This window comes from Panulirus ornatus, chromosome 12, assembly GCF_036320965.1.
Source record: "Panulirus ornatus isolate Po-2019 chromosome 12, ASM3632096v1, whole genome shotgun sequence".
Classification (NCBI taxonomy): domain Eukaryota; kingdom Metazoa; phylum Arthropoda; class Malacostraca; order Decapoda; family Palinuridae; genus Panulirus; species Panulirus ornatus.
In genome coordinates, this window is record NC_092235.1 from 70,552,608 (window position 1) to 70,575,737 (window position 23,130).

The window sequence follows — 23,130 nt, forward strand, 5'->3', positions numbered from 1 at the left end:
ATTTTGTGTGATCGGGGCCTGAACATGCAGGAGGGTGAAAGGAGGGCAAGAAATAGAGTGAATTGGAGTCATGTGGTATACAGGGGTTGACGTGCTGTCAGTGGATTGAAGCAAGGCATGTGAAGCGTCTGGGGTAAACCATGGAAAGCTGTGTAGGTATGTATATTTGCGTGTGTGGACGTGTGTATGTACATGTGTATGGGGGGGGGGGCATTTCTTTCGTCTGTTTCCTTGCGCTACCTCGCAGACGCGGGAGACGGCGACAAAGTATAAAAAAAAAAAAAAAATATATATATATATATATATATATATATATATATATATATATATGTATTTTTTTTTTTTTTTTTTCTAACTATTCGCCATTTCCCGCGTTAGCGAGGTAGCGTAAAGAACAGAGGACTGGGCCTTTTTTGGAATATCCTCACCTAGCCCCCTCTGTTCCTTCTTTTGGAAAATTAAAAAAAAAAAAAAGAGAGGGGAGGATTGCCAGCCCCCCGCTCCCTCCCCTTTTAGTCGCCTTCTACGACACGCAGGGAATACGTGGGAAGTATTCTTAATCCCCTATCCCCAGGGATAATATATATATATATATATATATATATATATATATATATATATATATATATATATATATACAAACAAATTAAATATATATATATATATATATATATATATATATATATATATATATATATATATATATATATATATGTTGGGGTGAAGAGGGTGGTGAGAGTAAGTGAGCTTGGGAAGGAGACTTGTGTGAGGAAGTACCATATATATATATATATATATATATTTTTTTTTTTTTTTTTTTTTTATACTTTGTCGCTGTCTCCCGCGTTTGCGAGGTAGCGCAAGGAAACAGACGAAAGAAATGGCCCAACCCCCCCCCCCCATACACATGTACATACACACGTCCACACACGCAAATATACATACCTACACAGCTTTCCATGGTTTACCCCAGACGCTTCACATGCCTAGATTCAATCCACTGACAGCACGTCAACCCTGGTATACCACATCGCTCCAATTCACTCTATTCCTTGCCCTCCTTTCACCCTCCTGCATGTTCAGGCCCCAATCACACAAAATCTTTTTCACTCCATCTTTCCACCTCCAATTTGGTCTCCCTCTTCTCCTCGTTCCCTCCACCTCCGACACATATATCCTCTTGGTCAATCTTTCCTCACTCATTCTCTCCATGTGCCCAAACCACTTCAAAACACCCTCTTCTGCTCTCTCAACCACGCTCTTTTTATTTCCACACATCTCTCTTACCCTTACGTTACTCACTCGATCAAACCACCTCACACCACACATTGTCCTCAAACATCTCATTTCCAGCACATCCATCCTCCTGCGCACAACTCTATCCATAGCCCACGCCTCGCAACCATACAACATTGTTGGAACCACTATTCCTTCAAACATACCCATTTTTGCTTTCCGAGATAATGTTCTCGACTTCCACACATTCTTCAAGGCTCCCAGAATTTTCGCCCCCTCCCCCACCCTATGATCCACTTCCGCTTCCATGGTTCCATCCGCTGCCAGATCCACTCCCAGATATCTAAAACACTTCACTTCCTCCAGTTTTTCTCCATTCAAACTCACCTCCCAATTGACTTGACCCTCAACCCTACTGTACCTAATAACCTTGCTCTTATTCACATTTACTCTTAACTTTCTTCTTCCACACACTTTACCAAACTCAGTCACCAGCTTCTGCAGTTTCTCACATGAATGAGCCACCAGCGCTGTATCATCAGCGAACAACAAATGACTCACTTCCCAAGCTCTCTCATCCCCAACAGACTTCATACTTGCCCCTCTTTCCAAAACTCTTGCATTTACCTCCCTAACAACCCCATCCATAAACAAATTAAACAACCATGGAGACATCACACACCCCTGCCGCAAACCTACATTCACTGAGAACCAATCACTTTCCTCTCTTCCTACACGTACACATGCCTTACATCCTCGATAACAACTTTTCACTGCTTCTAACAACTTGCCTCCCACACCATATATTCTTAATACCTTCCACAGAGCATCTCTATCAACTCTATCATATGCCTTCTCCAGATCCATAAATGCTACATACAAATCCATATGCTTTTCTAAGTATTTCTCACATACATTCTTCAAAGCAAACACCTGATCCACACATCCTCTACCACTTCTGAAACCACACTGCTCTTCCCCAATCTGATGCTCTGTACATGCCTTCACCCTCTCAATCAATACCCTCCCATATAATTTACCAGGAATACTCAACAAACTTATACCTCTGTAATTTGAGCACTCACTCTTATCCCCTTTGCCTTTGTACAATGGCACTATGCACGCATTCCGCCAATCCTCAGGCACCTCACCATGAGTCATACATACATTACGAGGTAGCGCAAGGAAACAGACGAAAGAAATGGCCCAACCCACCCCCATACACGTGTATATACATACACGTCCACACACGCAAATATACATACCTACACAGCTTTCCATGGTTTACCCCAGACGCTTCACATGCCCTGATTCAATCCACTGACAGCACGTCAACCCCGGTATACCACATCGATCCAATTCACTCTATTCCTTGCCCTCCTTTCACCCTCCTGCATGTTCAGGCCCCGATCACACAAAATCTTTTTCACTCCATCTTTCCACCTCCGATTTGGTCTCCCACTTCTCCTCGTTCCCTCCACCTCCGACACATATATCCTCTTGGTCAATCTTTCCTCACTCATTCTCTCCATGTGCCCAAACCATTTCAAAACACCCTCTTCTGCTCTCTCAACCACGCTCTTTTTATTTCCACACATCTCTCTTACCCTTGCGTTACTTACTCGATCAAACCACCTCACACCACACATTATCCTCAAACATCTCATTTCCAGCACATCCACCCTCCTGCGCACAACTCTATCCATAGCCCACGCCTTGCAACCATACAACATTGTTGGAACCACTATTCCTTCAAACATACCCATTTTTGCTTTCCGAGGTAATGTTCTCGACTTCCACACATTCTTCAAGGCTCCCAGGATTTTCGCCCCCTCCCCCACCCTATGATTCACTTCCAGCTTCCATGGTTCCATCCGCTGCCAGATCCACTCCTAGATATCTAAAACACTTTACTTCCTCCAGTTTTTCTCCATTCAAAGTTACCTCCCAATTGACTTGACCCTCAACCCTACTGTACCTAATAACCTTGCTCTTATTCACATTTACTCTTAACTTTCTTCTTTCACACACTTTACCAAACTCAGTCACCAGCTTCTGCAGTATCTCACATGAATCAGCCACCAGCGCTGTATCATCAGCGAATAACAACTGATTCACTTCCCAAGCTCTCTCATCCACAACAGACTTCATACTTGCCCCTCTTTCCAAAACTCTTGCATTCACCTCCCTAACAACCCCATCCATAAACAAATTAAACAACCATAGAGACATCACACACCCCTGCCACAAACCTACATTCACTGAGAACCAATCACTTTCCTCTCTTCTTACACATACACATGCCTTACATCCTCGATAAAAACTTTTCACTGCTTCTAACAACTTGCCTCCCACACCATATATTCTTAATACCTTCCACAGAGCATCTCTATCAACTCTATCATATGCCTTCTCAAGATCCATAAATGCTACATACAAATCCAATTGCTTTTCTAAGTATTTCTCACATACATTCCTCAAAGCAAACACCTGATCCACACATCCTCTACCACTTCTGAAACCACACCGCTCTTCCCCAATCTGATGCTCTGTACATGCCTTCACCCTCTCAATCAATACCCTCCCATATGATTTACCAGGAATACTCAACAAACTTATGCCTCTGTAATTTGAGCACTCACTCTTATCCCCTTTGCCTTTGTACAATGGCACTATGCACGGATTCCGCCAATCCTCAGGCACCTCACCATGAGTCATACTTACATTAAATAACCTTACCAACCAGTCAACAATACAGTCACCCCCTTTTTTAATAAATTCCACTGCAGTACCATCCAAACCTGCTGCCTTGCCGGCTTTCATCTTCCGCATAGCTTTTACTACCTCTTCTCTGTTTACCAAATCATTTTCCCTAACCCTCTCACTTTGCACACCACCTCGACCAAAACACCCTATATCTGCCACTCTATCATCAAACACATTCAACAAACCTTCAAAATACTCACTCCATCTCTTTCTCACATATATTTATTATCTTTATTTTGCTTTGTCGCTGTCTCCCGCGTTTGCGAGGTAGCGCAAGGAAACAGACGAAAGAAATGTCCCAACCCACCCCCATACACATGTATATACATATGTCCACACACGCAAATATACATACCTTAACAGCTTTCCATGGTTTATCCCAGATGCTTCACATGCCCTGATTCAATCCACTGATAGCACATCAACCCCGATATACCACATCGATCCAATTCACTCTATTCCTTGCCCTCCTTTCACCCTCCTGCATGTCCAGGCCCCGATCACACAAAATCTTTTTCACTCCATCTTTCCACCTCCAATTTGGTCTCCCACTTCTCCTCGTTCCCTCCACCTCCGACACATATATCCTCTTGGTCAATCTTTCCTCACTCATTCTCTCCATGTGCCCAAACCATTTCAAAACACCCTCTTCTGCTCTCTCAACCACGCTCTTTTTATTTCCACACATCTCTCTTACCCTTACGTTACTTACTCAATCAAACCACCTCACACCACACATTGTCCTCAAACATCTCATTTCCAGCACATCCATCCTCCTGTGCACAACTCTCTCCATAGCCCACGCCTCGCAACCATACAACATTGTTGGAACCACTATTCCTTCAAACATACCCATTTTTGCTTTTCAAGATAATGTTCTCGACTTCCACACATTCTTCAAGGCTCCCAGGATTTTCGCCCCCTCCCCCACCCTATGATTCACTTCCACTTCCATGGTTCCATCCCCTGCCAGCTCCACTCCCAGATATCTAAAACACTTTACTTCCTCCAGTTTTTCTCCATTCAAACTTACCTCCCAATTGACTTGACCCTCAACCCTACTGTACCTAATAACCTTGCTCTTATTCACATTTACTCTTAACTTTCTTCTTTCACACACTTTACCAAACTTTGTCGCTGTCTCCCGCATTAGCGAGGTAGCGCAAGGAAACAGACAAAAGAATGGCCTTCATCCATTCCTAGTGCTATACCGCCCCACCGGAAGCAGCATCGCTACCCCCTGCTTCAGCGAGGCAGCACTAGAAAAACAGACAAAAAAGGCCACATTTGTTCACACTCATTCTATAGCTGTCATGTGTCATGCACCAAAACCACAGCTCCCTATCCACATCCAGGCCCTACAGACCTTTCCATGGTTTATCTCCGACATTTCACATGCCCTGGTTCAGTTCATTGACAGCATGTCAACACAAAAAGGCCACATTTGTTCACACTCATTCTATAGCTGTCATGTGTAATGCACCAAATCCACAGCTCCCTATCCACATCCAGGCCCTGCAGACCTTTCCATGGTTTACCTCAGACATTTCACATGCCCTGCTTCAGTCCATTGACAGCATGTTGATCAAGGTATACCACATTGTTCCAATTCACTCTCTTCCTTCCACACCTCTCACCCTCCTGTATGTTCAGGTCGCGATTGCTCAAAATCTTTTTCACTCCATCCTTCCACCTCCAGTTTGGTCTTATGCTTCTCCTTGTTTCCTCCACCTCAGACATATATCCTCTTTGTCAACCTTTCCTCACTCATTCTTTCCATATGTCCAAACCATTTTGACATACTTTCTTCTGCTCTCTCAACCACAATCTTTTTATTACCACATGTTTCTTACCCTTTCATTACTTACTCGATCAAACCACCTCACATCACATATTGACCTGAAGCATTTCATTTCCAACTCATCCACTCTCCTCTGTACAACCCTATCTATAGCTCATGCCATGCAACCACATTATGTTGTTGGAACTACTATTCCTTCAAACATGCCCATTTTTGCTCCAAGATAATGTTCTCTCCATCCACACATTCTTCATTGCTCCCAGAACCTTCTACCCCTTCCCCACCCTGTGACTCACCTCTGCTTCCATGCTTCCATCTGCTGCTAAGTCCACTCCCTGATATCTAAAACACTTCACTTCCTCCAATTTTTCTGCATTCATATTTACATCCCAGTTAACTTGTCCCTCCACCCTGCTCAACTTAATAAACTTGCTCTTATTCACATTTACTCTCAACTTTCTCCTTTCACACATTTTTTCTAAACTCAGTCACTGACTATTGCAGTTTCTCACTTGAATCAGCTACCAGTGCTGTATCATTTTCAAATAGCAACTGACTCTCTTCCCAGGCCCTCTAATCCCCAACAGACTGCATACTCGCCCCATCAAACCTCTTGCATTTACCTCCCCAACTACCCTATCCATATACAAGTTAACATGGGGACATCACGCACCCCTGCCACAGACAGATCTTCACTGGGAACCAGTCACTCTCCTCTCTTCCTACTTGTACACATGCCTTACATCCTTGGTGCGCTGCTTCCCACTATGAATGAATCCTAATGTTATCCAGGACCTTTCTAAACACTCCTGCAACAAATGGCTGTACTACTGCTAGTGGCAGGGGAAATGTAGACTGCATTGGAGTGGGTCTTTGTCAGTACTGTACTCACTGTGTTACAGCCTCGACAAAGGTGACTTCATTTGCAGTGTAACCCGAAGTAGGCGGAGTCTGGTAACATCTGTGCATGCATACAGAGCTTCTGTGTCAACCTTGAGGGTTATATTCTTGGAAAATCCTATGGTTGAGAAAACCATGGTCAGTAAGATACTGTACTTTTATTTATTTGCATGTCCTGAGACATGTAATATCCATGCTTTTGTTTAACTTATCATTGATTTTATTTCCAGAAAAATGTAAATTTATTTGCTCACTACTTATCCCTCAGTACAGTATATGTTTTGGATAATGAGAATATATTTTGCTACCCAGTTTTGTTAAAATGATTTCAGATTATTTTTGCTTGATTATCTCTTGTTGAAATTGCATTGTTTTGAATAGGGGACACAAATCATGTAGATGGATATATAGTAACCTAGTACAATTCTTTTTGTGTTTGCAGATTCAAGCCATTGTTAGATCTCGACAAAGTAGACAGAAGTTTGATCGTGCACTGCTAGGAGACCTCTCTGAGACAGAAGTTTTTGAAACAAAGGCCAACAAAGTGACTCCATTAGTAACCAACCCAGGCACAGTACTTCTTACAACCTCAATGCTTTATTTTCAGCCTCACAACAATGCAGAAAAGGTTGGTTACATGTTAAGCATATTATGTAAATTGTCCCATATGATTGTACTATATATTTTATACCACTAGAGTTGAAAATTTTCATTTTCCTAGTAGTTCAGTGTAACATGTCTCTTTTAGAATATGAGTGCAATTGTACTTATGATTATGTATCGAACCAGGAATCTTGTAATTTTATTACTGTTGTACAAATGATAATCATGCTGATATTGTATACAAAGTAGATGTACATTAACCTGTATGATATGGCTAGAGAGGAAGGGTGTGACTATTCCTCTTGATAAGAATCATAGTTAGTAATGTGTAAGAAAGGTCAATGAGAAGGAGTGTCAAGTCTTGGTATGTATGTTAATAGAATGTCTAAGACATAAGAAAGAAGGTCAGTGAGGAGTGTCAGGTCTTGATATTTTTTATATTCATCATAATCGCTATTTCCTGCTGTTAGCGACGTAGTGCCAGGAAACAGACAAAGAATGGCTCATCCAATCGTATACATGTGTGTGTGTATATATATTTTTTTTTTTTTTTTTTTTTTTTTTTTATACTTTGTCGCTGTCTCCCGCGTTTGCGAGGTAGCGCAAGGAAACAGACGAAAGAAATGGCCCAACCCCCCCCCCTACACATGTACATACACACGTCCACACACGCAAATATACATACCTACACAGCTTTCCATGGTTTACCCCAGACGCTTCACATGCCTTGCTTCAATCCACTGACAGCACGTCAACCCCTGTATACCACATGACTCCAATTCACTCTATTTCTTGCCCTCCTTTCACCCTCCTGCATGTTCAGGCCCCGATCACACAAAATCTTTTTCACTCCATCTTTCCACCTCCAATTTGGACTCCCACTTCTCCTCGTTCCCTCCACCTCTGACACATATATCCTCTTGGTCAATCTTTCCTCACTCATTCTCTCAATGTTACCAAACCATTTCAAAACACCCTCTTCTCTCTCAATCACACTCTTTTTATTACCACACATCTCTCTTACCCTATTATTACTTACTCGATCAAACCACCTCACACCACATATTGTCCTCAAACATCTCATTTCCAGCACATTCACCCTCCTGTGCACAACTCTATCCATAGCCTATGCCTCACAACCATACACCATTGTTGGAACAAATATTCCTTCAAACATACCCATTTTTGCCTTCTGAGATAATGTTCTCGACCTCCACATATTCTTCAAGGCTCCCAGAATTTTCGCCCCCTCCCCTACCCTATGATTCACTTCTGCTTCCATGGTTCCATCCGCTGCCAAATCCACTCCCAGATATCTAAAACACTTCACTTCCTCCAGTTTTTCTCTATTCAAACTTACCTCCCAATTGACTTGACCTTCAACCCTACTGTACCTAATAACCTTACTCTTATTCACATTTACTCTCAACTTTCTTCTTTCACACACTTTACCAAACTCAGTCACCAGCTTCTGCAGTTTCTCACATGAATCAGCGACCAGTGCTGCATCATCAGCGAACAACAACTGACTCACTTCCCAAGCTCTCTCATCCACAACAGACTGCATACTTGCCCCTCTTTCCAAAACTCTTGCACTCACCTCCCTAACAACCCCATCCATAAACAAATTAAACAACCATGGAGACATCACACACCCCTGCTGCAAACCTACATTCACTGAGAACCAATCACTTTCCTCTCTTCCTACACATACACATGCCTTATATTCTCGATAAAAACTTTTCAATGCTTCTAACAACTTGCCTCCCATACCATATATTCTTAATACCTTCCACAGAGCATCTCTATCATCTCTATCATATGCCTTCTCCAGATCCATAAATGCTACATACAAATCCATTTGCTTTTCTAAGTATTTCTCACATACATTCTTCAAAGCAAACACCTGATCCACACATCCTCTACCACTTCTGAAACCACACTGCTCTTCCCCAGTCTCACTCAATACCCTCCCATATAATTTCCCAGGAATACTCAACAAACTTATACCTCTGTAATTTGAGCACTCACTATTATCACTATTGCCTTTGTACAATGACACTATGCAAGCATTCCGCCAATCCTCAAGCACCTGACCACGAATCATACATACATTAAATAACCTTACCAACCAGTCAACAATACAGTCACCCCCTTTTTTTAATGAATTCCACTGCAATACCATCCAAACCCACTGCCTTGCCGGCTTTCATCTTCCGCAAAGCTTTTACTACCTCTTCTGTGTTTACCAAATCATTCTCCCTAACCCTCTCACTTTGCACACCACCTCGACCAAAACACCCTATATCTGCCACTCTATCATCAAATACATTCAGCAAACCTTCAAAATACTCACTCCATCTCCTTCTCACATCACTACTACTTGTTATCACCTCCCCATTTGCCCCCTTCACTGAAGTTCCCATTTGTTCCCTTGTCTTATGCACTTTATTTACCTCCTTCCAAAACATCTTTTTATTTTTTTATATATTTATTTATTTTGCTTTGTTGCTGTCTCCCGCGTTAGCGAGGTAGCGCAAGGAAACAGACGAAATAATGGCCCAACCCGCCCACATACACATGTATATACATACACGTCCACACACGCAAATATACATACCTATACATCTCAATGTACACATATATATACACACACAGACTTATACATATATACACATGTACATACTTCATACTGTCTGCCTTTATTTGTTCCCATCGCCACCCAGCCACACATGGAATAACAACCCCCTCCCCCCTCATGTGTGTGAGGTAATGCTAGGAAAAGACACCAAAGGCCCCATATGTTCACACTCAGTCTCTAGCTGTCACGTAATAATGCACCGAAACCACAGCTCCCTTTCCACATCCAGGCCCCACACAACTTTCCATGGTTTACCCCAGACACTTCACATGCCCTGGTTCAATCCGTTGACAGCACGTTGACCCCGGTATACCACATCATTCCAATTCCCTCTATTCCTTGCACGCCTTTCACCCTCCTGCATGTTCAGGCCCCGATCACTCAAAATCTTTTTCACTCCATCTTTCCGCCTCCAATTTGGTCTCCCACTTCTCCTCGCTCCCTCCAATTCTGACACATATACCCTCTTGGTCAATCTTTCCTCACTCATTCTCTCCATGTGACCAAACCATTTCAAAACACCCTCTTCTGCTCTCTCAACCACACTCTTTTTATTTCCACACATCTCTCTTACCCTTACATTACTTACTCGATCAAACCACCTCACACCACATATTGTCCTCAAACATCTCATTTCCAGCACATCCACCCTCCTGCGCACAACTCTATCCATAGCCCATGCCTCGCAACCATACAACATTCTTGGAACCACTATTCCTTCAAACATACCCATTTTTGCTTTCCGAGATAATGTTCTCGACTTCCAAACATTCTTCAAGGTTCCCAGAATTTTCGCCCCCTCCTCCACCCTATGATTCACTTCCGCTTCCATGGTTCCATCCGCTGCCAGATCCACTCCCAGATATCTAAAACACTTTACTTCCTCCAGTTTTTCTCCATTCAAACTTACCTCCCAATTGACTTGACCCTCAACCCTACTGTACCTAATAACCTTGCTCTTATTCACATTTACTCTTAACTTTCTTCTTTCACACACTTTACCAAACTCAGTCACCAGCTTCTGCAGTTTCTTACATGAATCAGCCACCAGCGCTGTATCATCAGCGAACAACAACTGACTCACTTCCCAAGCTCTCTCATCCACAACAGACTTCATACTTGCCCCTCTTTCCAAAACTCTTGCATTCACCTCCCTAACAACCCCATCCATAAACAAATTAAACAACCATGGAGACATCACACACCCCTGCCGCAAACCTACATTCACTGAGAACCAATCACTTTCCTCTCTTCCTACACGTACACATGCCTTACATCCTCGATAAAAACTTTTCACTGCTTCTAACAACTTGCCTCCCACACCATATATTTTAAAACCTTCCACAGAGCATCTCTATCAACTCTATCATATGCCTTCTCCAGATCCAATAATGCTACATACAAATCCATTTGTTTTTCTAAGTATTTCTCGCATGCATTCTTCAAAGCAAACACCTGATCCACACATCCTCTACCACTTCTGAAACCACACTGCTCTTCCCCAATCTGATGCTCTGTACATTCCTTCACCCTCTCAATCAATACCCTCCCATATGATTTACCAGGAATACTCAACAAACTTATACCTCTGTAATTTGAGCACTCACTCTTATCCCCTTTGCCTTTGTACAATGGCACTATGCACACATTCAGCCAATCCTCAGGCACCTCACCATGAATCATACATACATTAAATAACCTTACCAACCAGTCAACAATACAGTCACCCCCTTTTTTTAATAAATTCCACTGCAATACCATCCAAACCTGCTGCCTTGCCGGCTTTCATCTTCCGTAAAGCTTTTACTACCTCTTCTCTATTTACCAAATCATTTTCCCTAACCCTCTCACTTTGCACACCACCTCGACCAAAACACCCTATATCTGCCACTCTATCATCAAACACATTCAACAAACCTTCAAAATACTCACTCCATCTCCTTCTCATATCACTATTACTTGTTATCACCTCCCCATTAGCCCCCTTCACTGAAGTTCCCATTTGCTCCCTTGTCTTACGCACTTTATTTACCTCCTTCCAAAACATCTTTTTATTCTCCCTGAAATTTAATGATACTCTCTCACCCCAACTCTCATTTGCCCTCTTTTTCACCTCTTGCACCTGTCTCTTGACCTCCTGCCTCTTTCTTGTATACCTCTCCCACTCATTTGCATTTTTTCCCTGCAAAAATCGTCCAAATGCCTCTCTCTTCTCTTTCACTAATAATCTTACTTCTTCATCCCACCACTCACTACCTTTTCTAATCAACCCACCTCCCACACTTCTCATGCCACAAGCATCTTTTGCGCAATCCATCACTGCTTCCCTAAATACATCCCATTCCTCCCCCACTCCCCTTACCTCCTTTGTTCTCACCTTTTTCCATTCTGTACTCAGTCTCTCCTGGTACTTCCTCACACAAGTCTCCTTCCCAAGCTCACTTACTCTCACCACTCTCGTCACCCCAACATTCTCTCTTCTTTTCTGAAAACCCCCACAAATCTTCACCTTCGCCTCTACAAGATAATGATCAGACATCCCTCCAGTTGCACCTCTCAGCACATTAATCATCCAAAAGTCTCTCTTTCGTGCGTCTATCAATTAACACGTAATCCAATAATGCTCTCTGGCCATCTCTCCTACTTACATACGTATACTTATGTATATCTCGCTTTTTAAACCAGGTATTCCCAATCACCAGTCCTTTTTCAGCACATAAATCTACAAGCTCTTCACCATTTCCATTTACAACACTGAACACTCCATGTATACCAATTATTCCCTCAACTGCCACATTACTCACCTTTGCATTCAAATCACCCATCACTATAACCCGGTCTTGTGCATCAAAACCACTAACACACTCATTCAGCTGCTCCCAAAACACTTGCCTCTCATGATCTTTCTTCTCATGCCCAGGTGCATATGCACCAATAATCACCCATCTCTCTCCATCAACTTTCAGTTTTACCCATATCAATCTAGAATTTACTTTCTTACACTCTATCACATACTCCCACAACTCCTGATTCAGGAGTAGTGCTACTCCTTCCCTTGCTCTTGTCCTCTCACTAACCCCTGACTTTACTCCCAAGACATTCCCAAACCACTCTTTCCTTTTACCCTTGAGCTTCGTTTCACTCAGAGCCAAAACATCCAGGTTCCTTTCCTCAAACATACTATCTATCTCTCCTTTTTTCTCATCTTGGTTACATCCACACACATTTAGACACTCCAATCTGAGCCTTCAAAGAGGATGAGCACTCCTCGCGTGACTCCTTCTTCTGTTTCCCCTTTTAGAAAGTTAAAATACAAGGAGGGGAGGGTTTCTGGCCCCCCGCTCCCATCCCCTTCAGTCGCCTTCTATGACACGTGAGGAATGCGTGGGAAGTATTCTTTCTCCCCTATCCCCAGGGAAATTTAATGATACTCTCTCACCCCAACTCTATTTATTGTACTTTGTTGCTGTCTCCCACGTTAGCAAGGTAGCGCATGGCATCAGATGAAAGAATGGCCCAACCCACCCAAACGCACGTGTATATACATACACATCCACACATGCACATATACATACCTATACATTTCAACGTATACATATACATACATAGACTTATACATATATACAAATGTACATAATGCATACTTGCTGCCTTTATTCATTCCCTTCACCACCCCATCACACATGAAATATCAATCCCCTCCCCCCACATGTGCATGAGGTAGCACTAGGAAAAGACAACAAAGTCCACATTCGTTCACACTCAGTCTTTATCTGTCAGTATAATGCACCAAAACCACTCCACATCCATGCCCCACAAAACTTTCCATGGTTTACCCCTGACGTTTCACATGCCCTGGTTCAATCCATTGACAGCACGTCGACCCCGATGTACCACATCGTTCCAATTCACTCTGTTCCTTGCACGCCTTTCACCCTTCTGCATGTTCAGGCCCCGATCCACTCTTATCACACTTTCCCCTTTATGCTTCAGCATTTCAACCACAATCCCATCCTTTCCAGGTGCCTCTCCTACCTTCAGTCTCATTATTGCCCTTCATACCTCCCTCTTTGCTATAGGCCCCTACACTTGCATCCTCTTCCTTCCCTCCTCCATACCCATGCATGTAACAACTGCTGCCTCCCTTTCTCCTCCATTTCTCAGTTCTTCAAAATACTTTTTCCATCTTCCTTTCACTTACCTCCTTTTGATTCAGCAATTCCCCTTCCTTACATTTCCAATCAACATTTTGACTCTTACATCCACTTCTTTCCTTTTTCGCCTCCTTCCAGTATAATTTCTGAGTATCCCAAAACTTTTCACTTAATTTTTTTCCAAAATCCAACTTTTTCTTTGCTTTCTTCTATCAGCCTCTTAACATTCTGCTTATAAATTTTATATTCTTCCCTCCCCCTTTCCTAAACTTCCAACTGGTACATTCCTATTGAGCAATATACCATATGCCCTTTTGTTCTCTTCCACAGCATTTCTAATTTCTTCTGTCCACTATGCATTGCCCTTTTTATTCCTGTATTTCACTACCTTGTATCCAACTACTGATTCTACAATACAACCTTTACTAGTATTTCTCAAAACATTTTAAACACCTCATTCACACATGACTGCATTCCTACATTCACTGCACTTCTAAGATTTCAGTTACCCTCCTTTCATACTCCTCCCTGTATTTTTCCTGATTCATCTTCTTGCTTGCCAACAGTATTACCTCTCCATTCTTTGGTCACATGGAGAGAATGAGTGAGGAAAGATTGACAAAGAGGATATATGTGTCAGAGTTGGAGGGAACGAGGAGAAGTGGGAGTCCAAATTGGAGGTGGAAAGATGGAGTGAAAAAGATTTTGAGTGATCGGGGCCTGAACATGCAGGAGGGTGAAAGGCGTGCAAGGGATAGAGTGAATTGGAATGATGTGGTATACCAGGGTTGACATGCTGTCAGTGGATTGAGCCAGGGCATGTGAAGCGTCTGGGATAAACCATGGAAAGTTCTGTGGGGCCTGGATGTGGAAAGGGAGCTCTGGTTTCAGTGCATTATTCATGACAGCTAGAGACTGAGTGTGAATGAACGTGGCCTTTGTTGTCTTTTCCTAGTGCTACCTCGCGCGCATGTGGGGGGGAGGAGGTTGGTATTTCATTGTATGGCGGGGTGGCGATGGGAATGAATAAGGGCAGACTATGAATTATGTGCATGTGTATATATGTATATGTCTGTGTGTGTATATATGTATACATTTAGATGTATAGGTTTGTATATTTGCGTTTGTGGACGTGTATGTATATACATGTGTATGTGGGTGGGTTGGCCCATTCTTTCGTCTGTTTCCTTGCACTACCTTGCTAACACAGGAGACAGTGACAAAGTATGATAAATAGATAAATATTCTTCCTGACACCATACCTCCACAATATACCTCCACATATCTCCACAAAAACCATAAAATGGTCAAGGTCTCCATAGAATCCTCTCACAACTCTAGCATCCAGCATAGCCTTTCTCAATCTTTCATCCATTGCCACTTAGTCAATCAAAGCCTTTTGTTTTTCTCTTCCGTCGTTCCACATCCATACATATCTGTGGATCATCTTGACCGAAAAAAGATGTTCACAAGGAATAAACCTCTCGGCACAAATATCCACAAGGTAGCTTCCAATTTCATTTACTCCAGGCACTCCCCATTTACTCTCTATCTTACCAATTCCATTACATCCCACTTTCACATTCATATCACCCAATATGACTACATTTCTCTCTTTCTCATCCTTTCCATGTGTCTAAACCATTTCAGCACACCCTCATTAGCTGTCAGTCACACTCTTCTTACCACAACACTTCTCTTTTATCTGTCATTTCGTACTCAAGCACTTTATTTCCATCACATCAGCCTTCCTCCATACTTTTTGATCTGGCACACACCTTGCATCCATGCAACACCTCTAGGACTACTGTACCATTAGTTGTATCAGTCTTTGCTTTCAAAGATGGTATCCTCTCTTTCCACACATTCCTCAGTGCACCCAAGACTTTACCACCCCTGCCTCACCCACCCTATGGCTAACCTTAGCTTCAGTAGTTCCATCTGCTGTCGTATCCACTCCCAGGCATCTGAAACATTGCTTCCACCTGCTTCTCTCAATTCAGACTTACATGACAACCACCCTATGTCTCTCCCTTCTTAAACTTCAAACTTAACTTTAATTACATTTTTTCTCCATACCACCTTTGTACACTAACCGAAACTCAGATACCAACTTCTGCAGTTTCTCAGTCAAGTCTCCCACCAGAGTTGTGTCATAATCAAATAATAATTGACTCACCTCTGATGCCCCCTCACCCACAACAAACTGCAGCACCATCTCTTTCTCTGATTCTAATTGCTGCATTTACCTACCTCACAGATTAAACAGGCATAGTGACATCAAACATCCTTGCTGTAGACCCACCTTAACCTGAATCCAGTCACGTTCCTTTCTCCTTGTTTGCACACTGTCTTTTTTTTTCCTTTCATAATCCTTTGCTGTTCCTCACATTAGTGAGGTAGTGCCAGTTTTGTTTGTGTAATTAACCAAAAGCACAACCTGCTTTCCACAACCAGGCCCCATAGACCTTTCCATTGTTTCATATGGCTGCTTCATATTCTCTGGTTCAATCCACTGACAACACTTTGCCATTCATGTACCACATTGCTCCAATTTACTCTTATCCTGTGCTTGCCTTTCACCCTCCTGCATGTTCAGGCCTTGAGTATTCAAAATACTTTTCACTCAATCCTTACATCTCCAGTGTGGACTCCTGATTTTTCTTGTTCCCTCCACTTCTGAAACATATATCCTCTTAGTCGATCTCTTCTCACTTATTCTGTCAAAGTGTCCAAACCATTTTAGCCTCTTCAGCTCTCTCAACCACACTCTTCTTGTTATATACACATCTCTCATACCCTCACTTAGTTGATCAAACTACTTCACCCCAAATATTGTCTCCAAACATTTCGTATCCAACACATCCACCCTCTTCTGAACATCCTTATTTATAGCCCATGCCTTGCAACCTTACTGCATTGTTGGGACTACTGTACTTTCAAACATAACCATTTTTGCCTTCCCAGATAACAACCTCTCTTTCCACACATTCCACACACTATATCTACTGGATATATATTACTTCTTAATCTCCCATATGGCACTGTTTCTGTGTAAGTGGAATGAGTGTTAATGATAAAGTTTCTAAGAAAAGTATGAACTTGATGATTTTCCTGAAAGTGAATACATTCTGTAAGAAAAAGCTTAGCATTTCGAAGGCCTAACTAGTTTGCACTTTTTTGTCCAACAGTATCCTGTGATCAGAATTGGCCTCTCTGAAATTCAACAAGTCATCAAACGACGCTATCTACTCAGACAGGTGGTAAGTGTTTATAGGTTAAAAACTAAACATAAAGGACATACATGAGATATGGTACTGAATTTTGTTTTGTTTTATTCTCAAAGTTTCATTTTTAAAACATGATATTATACGAGATTTTTTCTCCATTCACTCCTCTTACGTCATATTCGTTCACATTCCCAATCTAACTGTTTTCCTACTTCCAAGATGAAATTTTCAATATTTGACATGTATTAGTTTTCAAGCTAGTTTCTTTAGACTCCTGCTTAATGGGACAGTATTTAAATGTAAACTGCATGGAATTCTAGGATTTTGTATACCACCATGAATATCATGTCATTATGCAGTATGACTTGAAATCTGTCTTTTCAGCATTTTGTTTGGATGATCTTGAAAACCTTTGCTTGCTTTTATGTGGATGAAGTATGTTAAACAGTCCTTTGAGAAAGTGTGTAATATGTAGGGGTAAGTGGAAGATTTTTGTAGGAGTGAATGCAGAGGGTACAACAAGCACTTTTTTTTTCATACAGATGACCACTATTAGGGCTAAAGACAAGCGTATGTGGCCATGCTAATTATAGTGAATACTGCACATTGTGATAGGGAACTATATATGTATTGTAACTGTTGTGCATAGAACATGTGAAATATGTACAAGCTGTTACCATTTTCCACTTTTCGAGAATGAAAAGACGAAACATTTTTATGAAAGGACAATTATGGTTCTGATGGTATTGCAGTTGAATTCATTAAGAAAAGGGGTGACAATGTTGTTGATTGGTTGGTAAGGTATTCAATGTATGTATGGATCATGATGAAGTACCTAAGGATTAGCAGAATGCATGTATAGTGCCATTGTACAAAGGCAAAAGGTGAGTGTTCGAACCACAGAGGCATGAGTTGTATGGTAGGGTATTGATTGAGAGGATGAAGGCATATACAGAGCATCAGATTGGGAAGGAGCAGTGTGGTTTCAGAAGTGGTAGAGGATGTGTGGATCAGATGTTTGCTTTGAAGAATGCATGTGACAAATACTTTGAGAAACAGGATTTGTTTGTAGCATTTATGGATCTAGAGAAGGCATATGACAGAGAGGATGGAAATGCTTTGTGCAAGGTCTTAGAGTATATGGTGTGGGAGGTGAGCTGCTAGAAGCAATGAAAAGCTTTTACAAGGATGTAAGGCATGTTTACGAGTAGGAAGAGAGGAGAGTGATTGGTTCCCATTGAAGAGTGGTCTGTGGCAGGGGGGTTTGATGTCCTCATGGTTATTTAATTTCTTTATGGAAGAGGTGGTTAGGGACGTAAATGCAAGGATTTTGGAGAGCGGGGCAAGTATGAAGTCTTTCAGGCGAGAGGACCTGGGAAGTGAGTCAGTTCTTGTTCGCTGATGATGCAGCTTTCAAGAGGATCTGCTGGCAAGAACACTTGTAGATCCTGTGAAACTTGCATTGATTTTGCTTTCATGGACAATATGCAGAACTGTTGAGTCATGATCTTAACTTGCCCTCTGAAGTTCCAGCAAGTACAATAGCAGTAAATGTTACTGACCTTGTCTCTTTCTTTATATCATCTTTTTTAACAGGTTTAAATAAAGCTTTCATGATGTCAGTTTCCATAGTTGCAGAAACTCCATGAATTTCTGTTGATGTATTTTTATATTCAAAAGAAAATTGCATTCTCATAGTAGATTTGATGATTATTTATAATCCCCTTTGTTCACTGAATTACTAAACTAGTCATGACCTCATAGAGGAAACTTTTGTTTTGCTAGACAGCACATGACATCAGTAATCCTTTTCAAAATCTCTTTGTTCTTTCTTACCTGTTCATTACACGGGCTAACTTCAGTTTTCCATTGATTGTCAATTAGTGCATCAGTTCTGTGTATTCCAAACATCTTAAGGTTAGATAAAAAAAATGAAACTGTAGCTAGATCATTCATGTTTCTGTTGAGCTGTAGTTAGGTTGAGATCAGAAAACCCATGTTTCCTTCATGCACCATTCTCTTTTGTTGACAGGAAACAGGGCCAGTAGGAAGGTGTAAGTTACTTTTTACAACCAATTTGTCCATTCCAGTGTTTCATGTAGTGAAATGCAAAAATTTCTTGTATATGCAGATTTTTTTTGTTATTATTTAGAAGGTAAATTTGGAAAAGCAGGACAGGGCTTCCCTTCCTTCACAACTTTCAACCTATCCTCGCTGGTTCATATGAAAAAGGCACACAATATTTCTTTAATGTTATTTCCCACAACGTAAGAGTAAAAATTCAGAAAATGTCTAGAATCCACAGGTAGCATTAGATATTGATTATGTAAAAAAAGGTTTAATGAATTTTTTTTTCACAATAGGAAATAAAGTATGGAATGAAACTCTCACTGTGACAAGTTGGATGCTGTTGGCTCTCTGTGTATAAGCCTTCCCCTCCCTCTGGGTTCCCCTATGATTGCATCATTATGTTAAAATATGCAGTCACTACTCCATCCAACCAAAACTAAGCATTCAGAGAGAAAGCCAAGGGATGACAACAGAAATTAACTCTGTTTTAATTCATGTAAAATGTGGTATAGATTTATGTAAATAGAATAATTAAGTCACCATTTCATGGCATCTGTTTGTGTGTAGCACATACCCATAACACCGTTGATATATGTCTCTACTTGCCAACTATGCACAGAAGACATACTTTACAGAAATTCTTGTTTTATTATTATACTTGATCGCTGTTTCCCATGTCAAAGAGGTAGCACCAGGAAACAGACGAAGACCAACCCATCCATTCATATGCACATATATATTAAACACCCATACGTGTACATATACTTATATATATTTCTTTCATACTATTCGCCATTTCCCGCGTTAGCGAGGCAGCGTTAAGAACAGGGGACTCGGCCTTTGAGGGAATATCCTCAGCTGGCCCCTTCTCTGTTCCTTCTTTGGGAAAAAAGGAAATCCTCCCCTCTCATTATTTTTTTTTAATTTTCCTAAAGAAGGAACAGAGAAGGCGAATAGTTTGGAAGAAAGAAAAAAAGAAAGATACATATATATATATATATATATATATATATATATATATATATATATATATATATATATATATGTGTGTGTGTGTGTGTGGTGTGAGGTGGTTTGATCGAGTAAGTAACGTAAGGGTAAGAGAGATGTGTGGAAATAAAAAGAGCGTGGTTGAGAGAGCAGAAGAGGGTGTTTTGAAATGGTTTGGGCACATGGAGAGAATGAGTGAGGAAAGATTGACCAAGAGGCTATATGTGTCGGAGGTGGAGGGAACGAGGAGAAGAGGGAGACCAAATTGGAGGTGGAAAGATGGAGTGAAAAAGATTTTGTGTGATCGGGGCCTGAACATGCAGGAGGGTGAAAGGAGGGCAGGGAATAGAGTGAATTGGAGCCATGTGGTATACCGGGGTTGACGTGCTGTCAGTGGATTGAATCAAGGCATGTGAAGCGTCTGGGGTAAACCATGGAAAGCTGTGTAGGTATGTATATTTGCGTGTGTGGACGTATGTATATACATGTGTATGGGGGTGGGTTGGGCCATTTCTTTCGTCTGTTTCCTTGCGCTACATATATATATATATATATATATATATATATATATATATATATATATATATATATTTTTTTTTTTTTTTTTTTTTTATACTTTGTCGCTGTCTCCCGCGTTTGCGAGGTAGCGTTAACAACAGAGGACTGGGCATTTTTTGGAATATCCTCACCTGGCCCCCTCTGCTCCTTCTTTTGGAAAATAAAAAAAAAAACGAGAGGGGAGGATTTCCAGCCCCCCGCTCTCTCCCCTTTTAGTCGCCTTCTACGACACGCAGGGAATACGTGGGAATTATTCTTAATCCCCTATCCCCAGGGATATATATATATATATATATATATATATATATATATATATATATATACCTCGCAAACGCGGGAGACAGCAACAAAGCAAAAAAGAAAAAGAAAAAAAAAATATATATATATATATATGTAGGTTTGCGGCAGGGGTGTGTGATGTCTCCATGGTTGTTTAATTTGTTTATGGATGGGGTTGTTAGGGAGGTAAATACAAGAGTTTTGGAAAGAGGGGCAAGTATGAAGTCTGTTGGGGATGAGAGAGCTTGGGAAGTGAGTCAGTTGTTGTTCGCTGATGATACAGCGCTGGTGGCTGATTCATGTGAGAAACTGCAGAAGCTGGTGACTGAGTTTGGTAAAGTGTGTGGAAGAAGAAAGTTAAGAGTAAATGTGAATAAGAGCAAGGTTATTAGGTACAGTAGGGTTGAGGGTCAAGTCAATTGGGAGGTGAGTTTGAATGGAGAAAAACTGGAGGAAGTGGTGTTTTAGATATCTGGGAGTGGATCTGGCAGCGGATGGAACCATGGAAGCGGAAGTGGATCATAGGGTGGGGGAGGGGGCGAAAATTCTGGGAGCCTTGAAGAATGTGTGGAAGTCGAGAACATTATCTCGGAAAGCAAAAATGGGTATGTTTTATTATACTTTGTCGCTGTCTCCCACGTTTGCGAGGTAGCGCAAGGAAACAGACGAAAGAAATGGCCCAACCCACCCCCATACACATGTATATACATACGTCCACATACGCAAATATACATACCTACACAGCTTTCCATGGTTTACCCCAGATGCTTCACATGCCTTGATTCAATCCACTGACAGCACGTCAACCCCGGTATACCACATCGCTCCAATTCACTCTATTCCTTGCCCTCCTTTCACCCTCCTGCATGTTCAGGCCCCGATCACACAAAATCTTTTTCACTCCATCTTTCCACCTCCAATTTGGTCTCCCTCTTCTCCTCGTTCCCTCCACCTCCGACACATATATCCTCTTGGTCAATCTTTCCTCACTCATTCTCTCCATGTGCCCAAACCGCTTCAAAACACCCTCTTCTGCTCTCTCAACCACGCTCTTTTTATTTCCACACATCTCTCTTACCCTTACGTTACTCACTCGATCAAACCACCTCACACCACACATTGTCCTCAAACATCTCATTTCCAGCACATCCATCCTCCTGCGTACAACTCTATCCATAGCCCATGCCTCGCAACCATACAACATTGTTGGAACCACTATTCCTTCAAACATACCCATTTTTGCTTTCCGAGATAATGTTCTTGACTTCCACACATTCTTCATGTATATATATGTATGTGTGTGTGTGTATATGTGCGTATGTATGTGTATGTGTGTGTATGTGTATATGTATATATCATTATTATTATTATTATTATACTTTGTCGCTGTCTCCCGCGTTTGCGAGGTAGCGCAAGGAAACAGACGAAAGAAATGGCCCAACCCCCCCCCATACACATGTATATACATACGTCCACACACGCAAATATACATACCCTTCTGTTTCCCATTTTAGAAAGTTAATACAAGGAGGGGAGGATTTCTGGCCCCCCGCTCCCGTCCCCTCTAGTCGCTTTCTACGACACGCGAGGAATATGTATATATATATATATATATATATATATATATGTATATTTTTTTTTTTTTTATACTTTGTCGCTGTCTCCCGTGTTTGCGAGGTAGCGCAAGGAAACAGACGAAAGAAATGGCCCAACCCCCCCCCCATACACATGTACATACACACGTCCACACACGCAAATATACATACCTACACAGCTTTCCATGGTTTACCCCAGACGCTTCACATGCCTTGATTCAATCCACTGACAGCACGTCAACCCCTGTATACCACATCGCTCCAATTCACTCTATTCCTTGCCCTCCTTTCACCCTCCTGCATGTTC

At 41.6% G+C, this 23,130-nt stretch overlaps 1 protein-coding gene across 3 annotated transcripts in view; it reads left to right on the top strand.

The window, feature by feature from the left end:
• The window catches only part of LOC139752232 (protein FAN-like), a 162,566-nt gene that overhangs the window by 21,082 nt on the left and 118,354 nt on the right, over window positions 1-23,130 (top strand). For all 3 annotated transcript variants that reach the window (XM_071668259.1, XM_071668260.1, XM_071668261.1), the window contains exons 6-7: window positions 7,146-7,331; window positions 17,293-17,364. In XM_071668259.1, coding sequence (XP_071524360.1) covers window positions 7,146-7,331; window positions 17,293-17,364 — 258 coding nt within the window. The remainder of the gene's footprint in view (window positions 1-7,145; window positions 7,332-17,292; window positions 17,365-23,130) is intronic.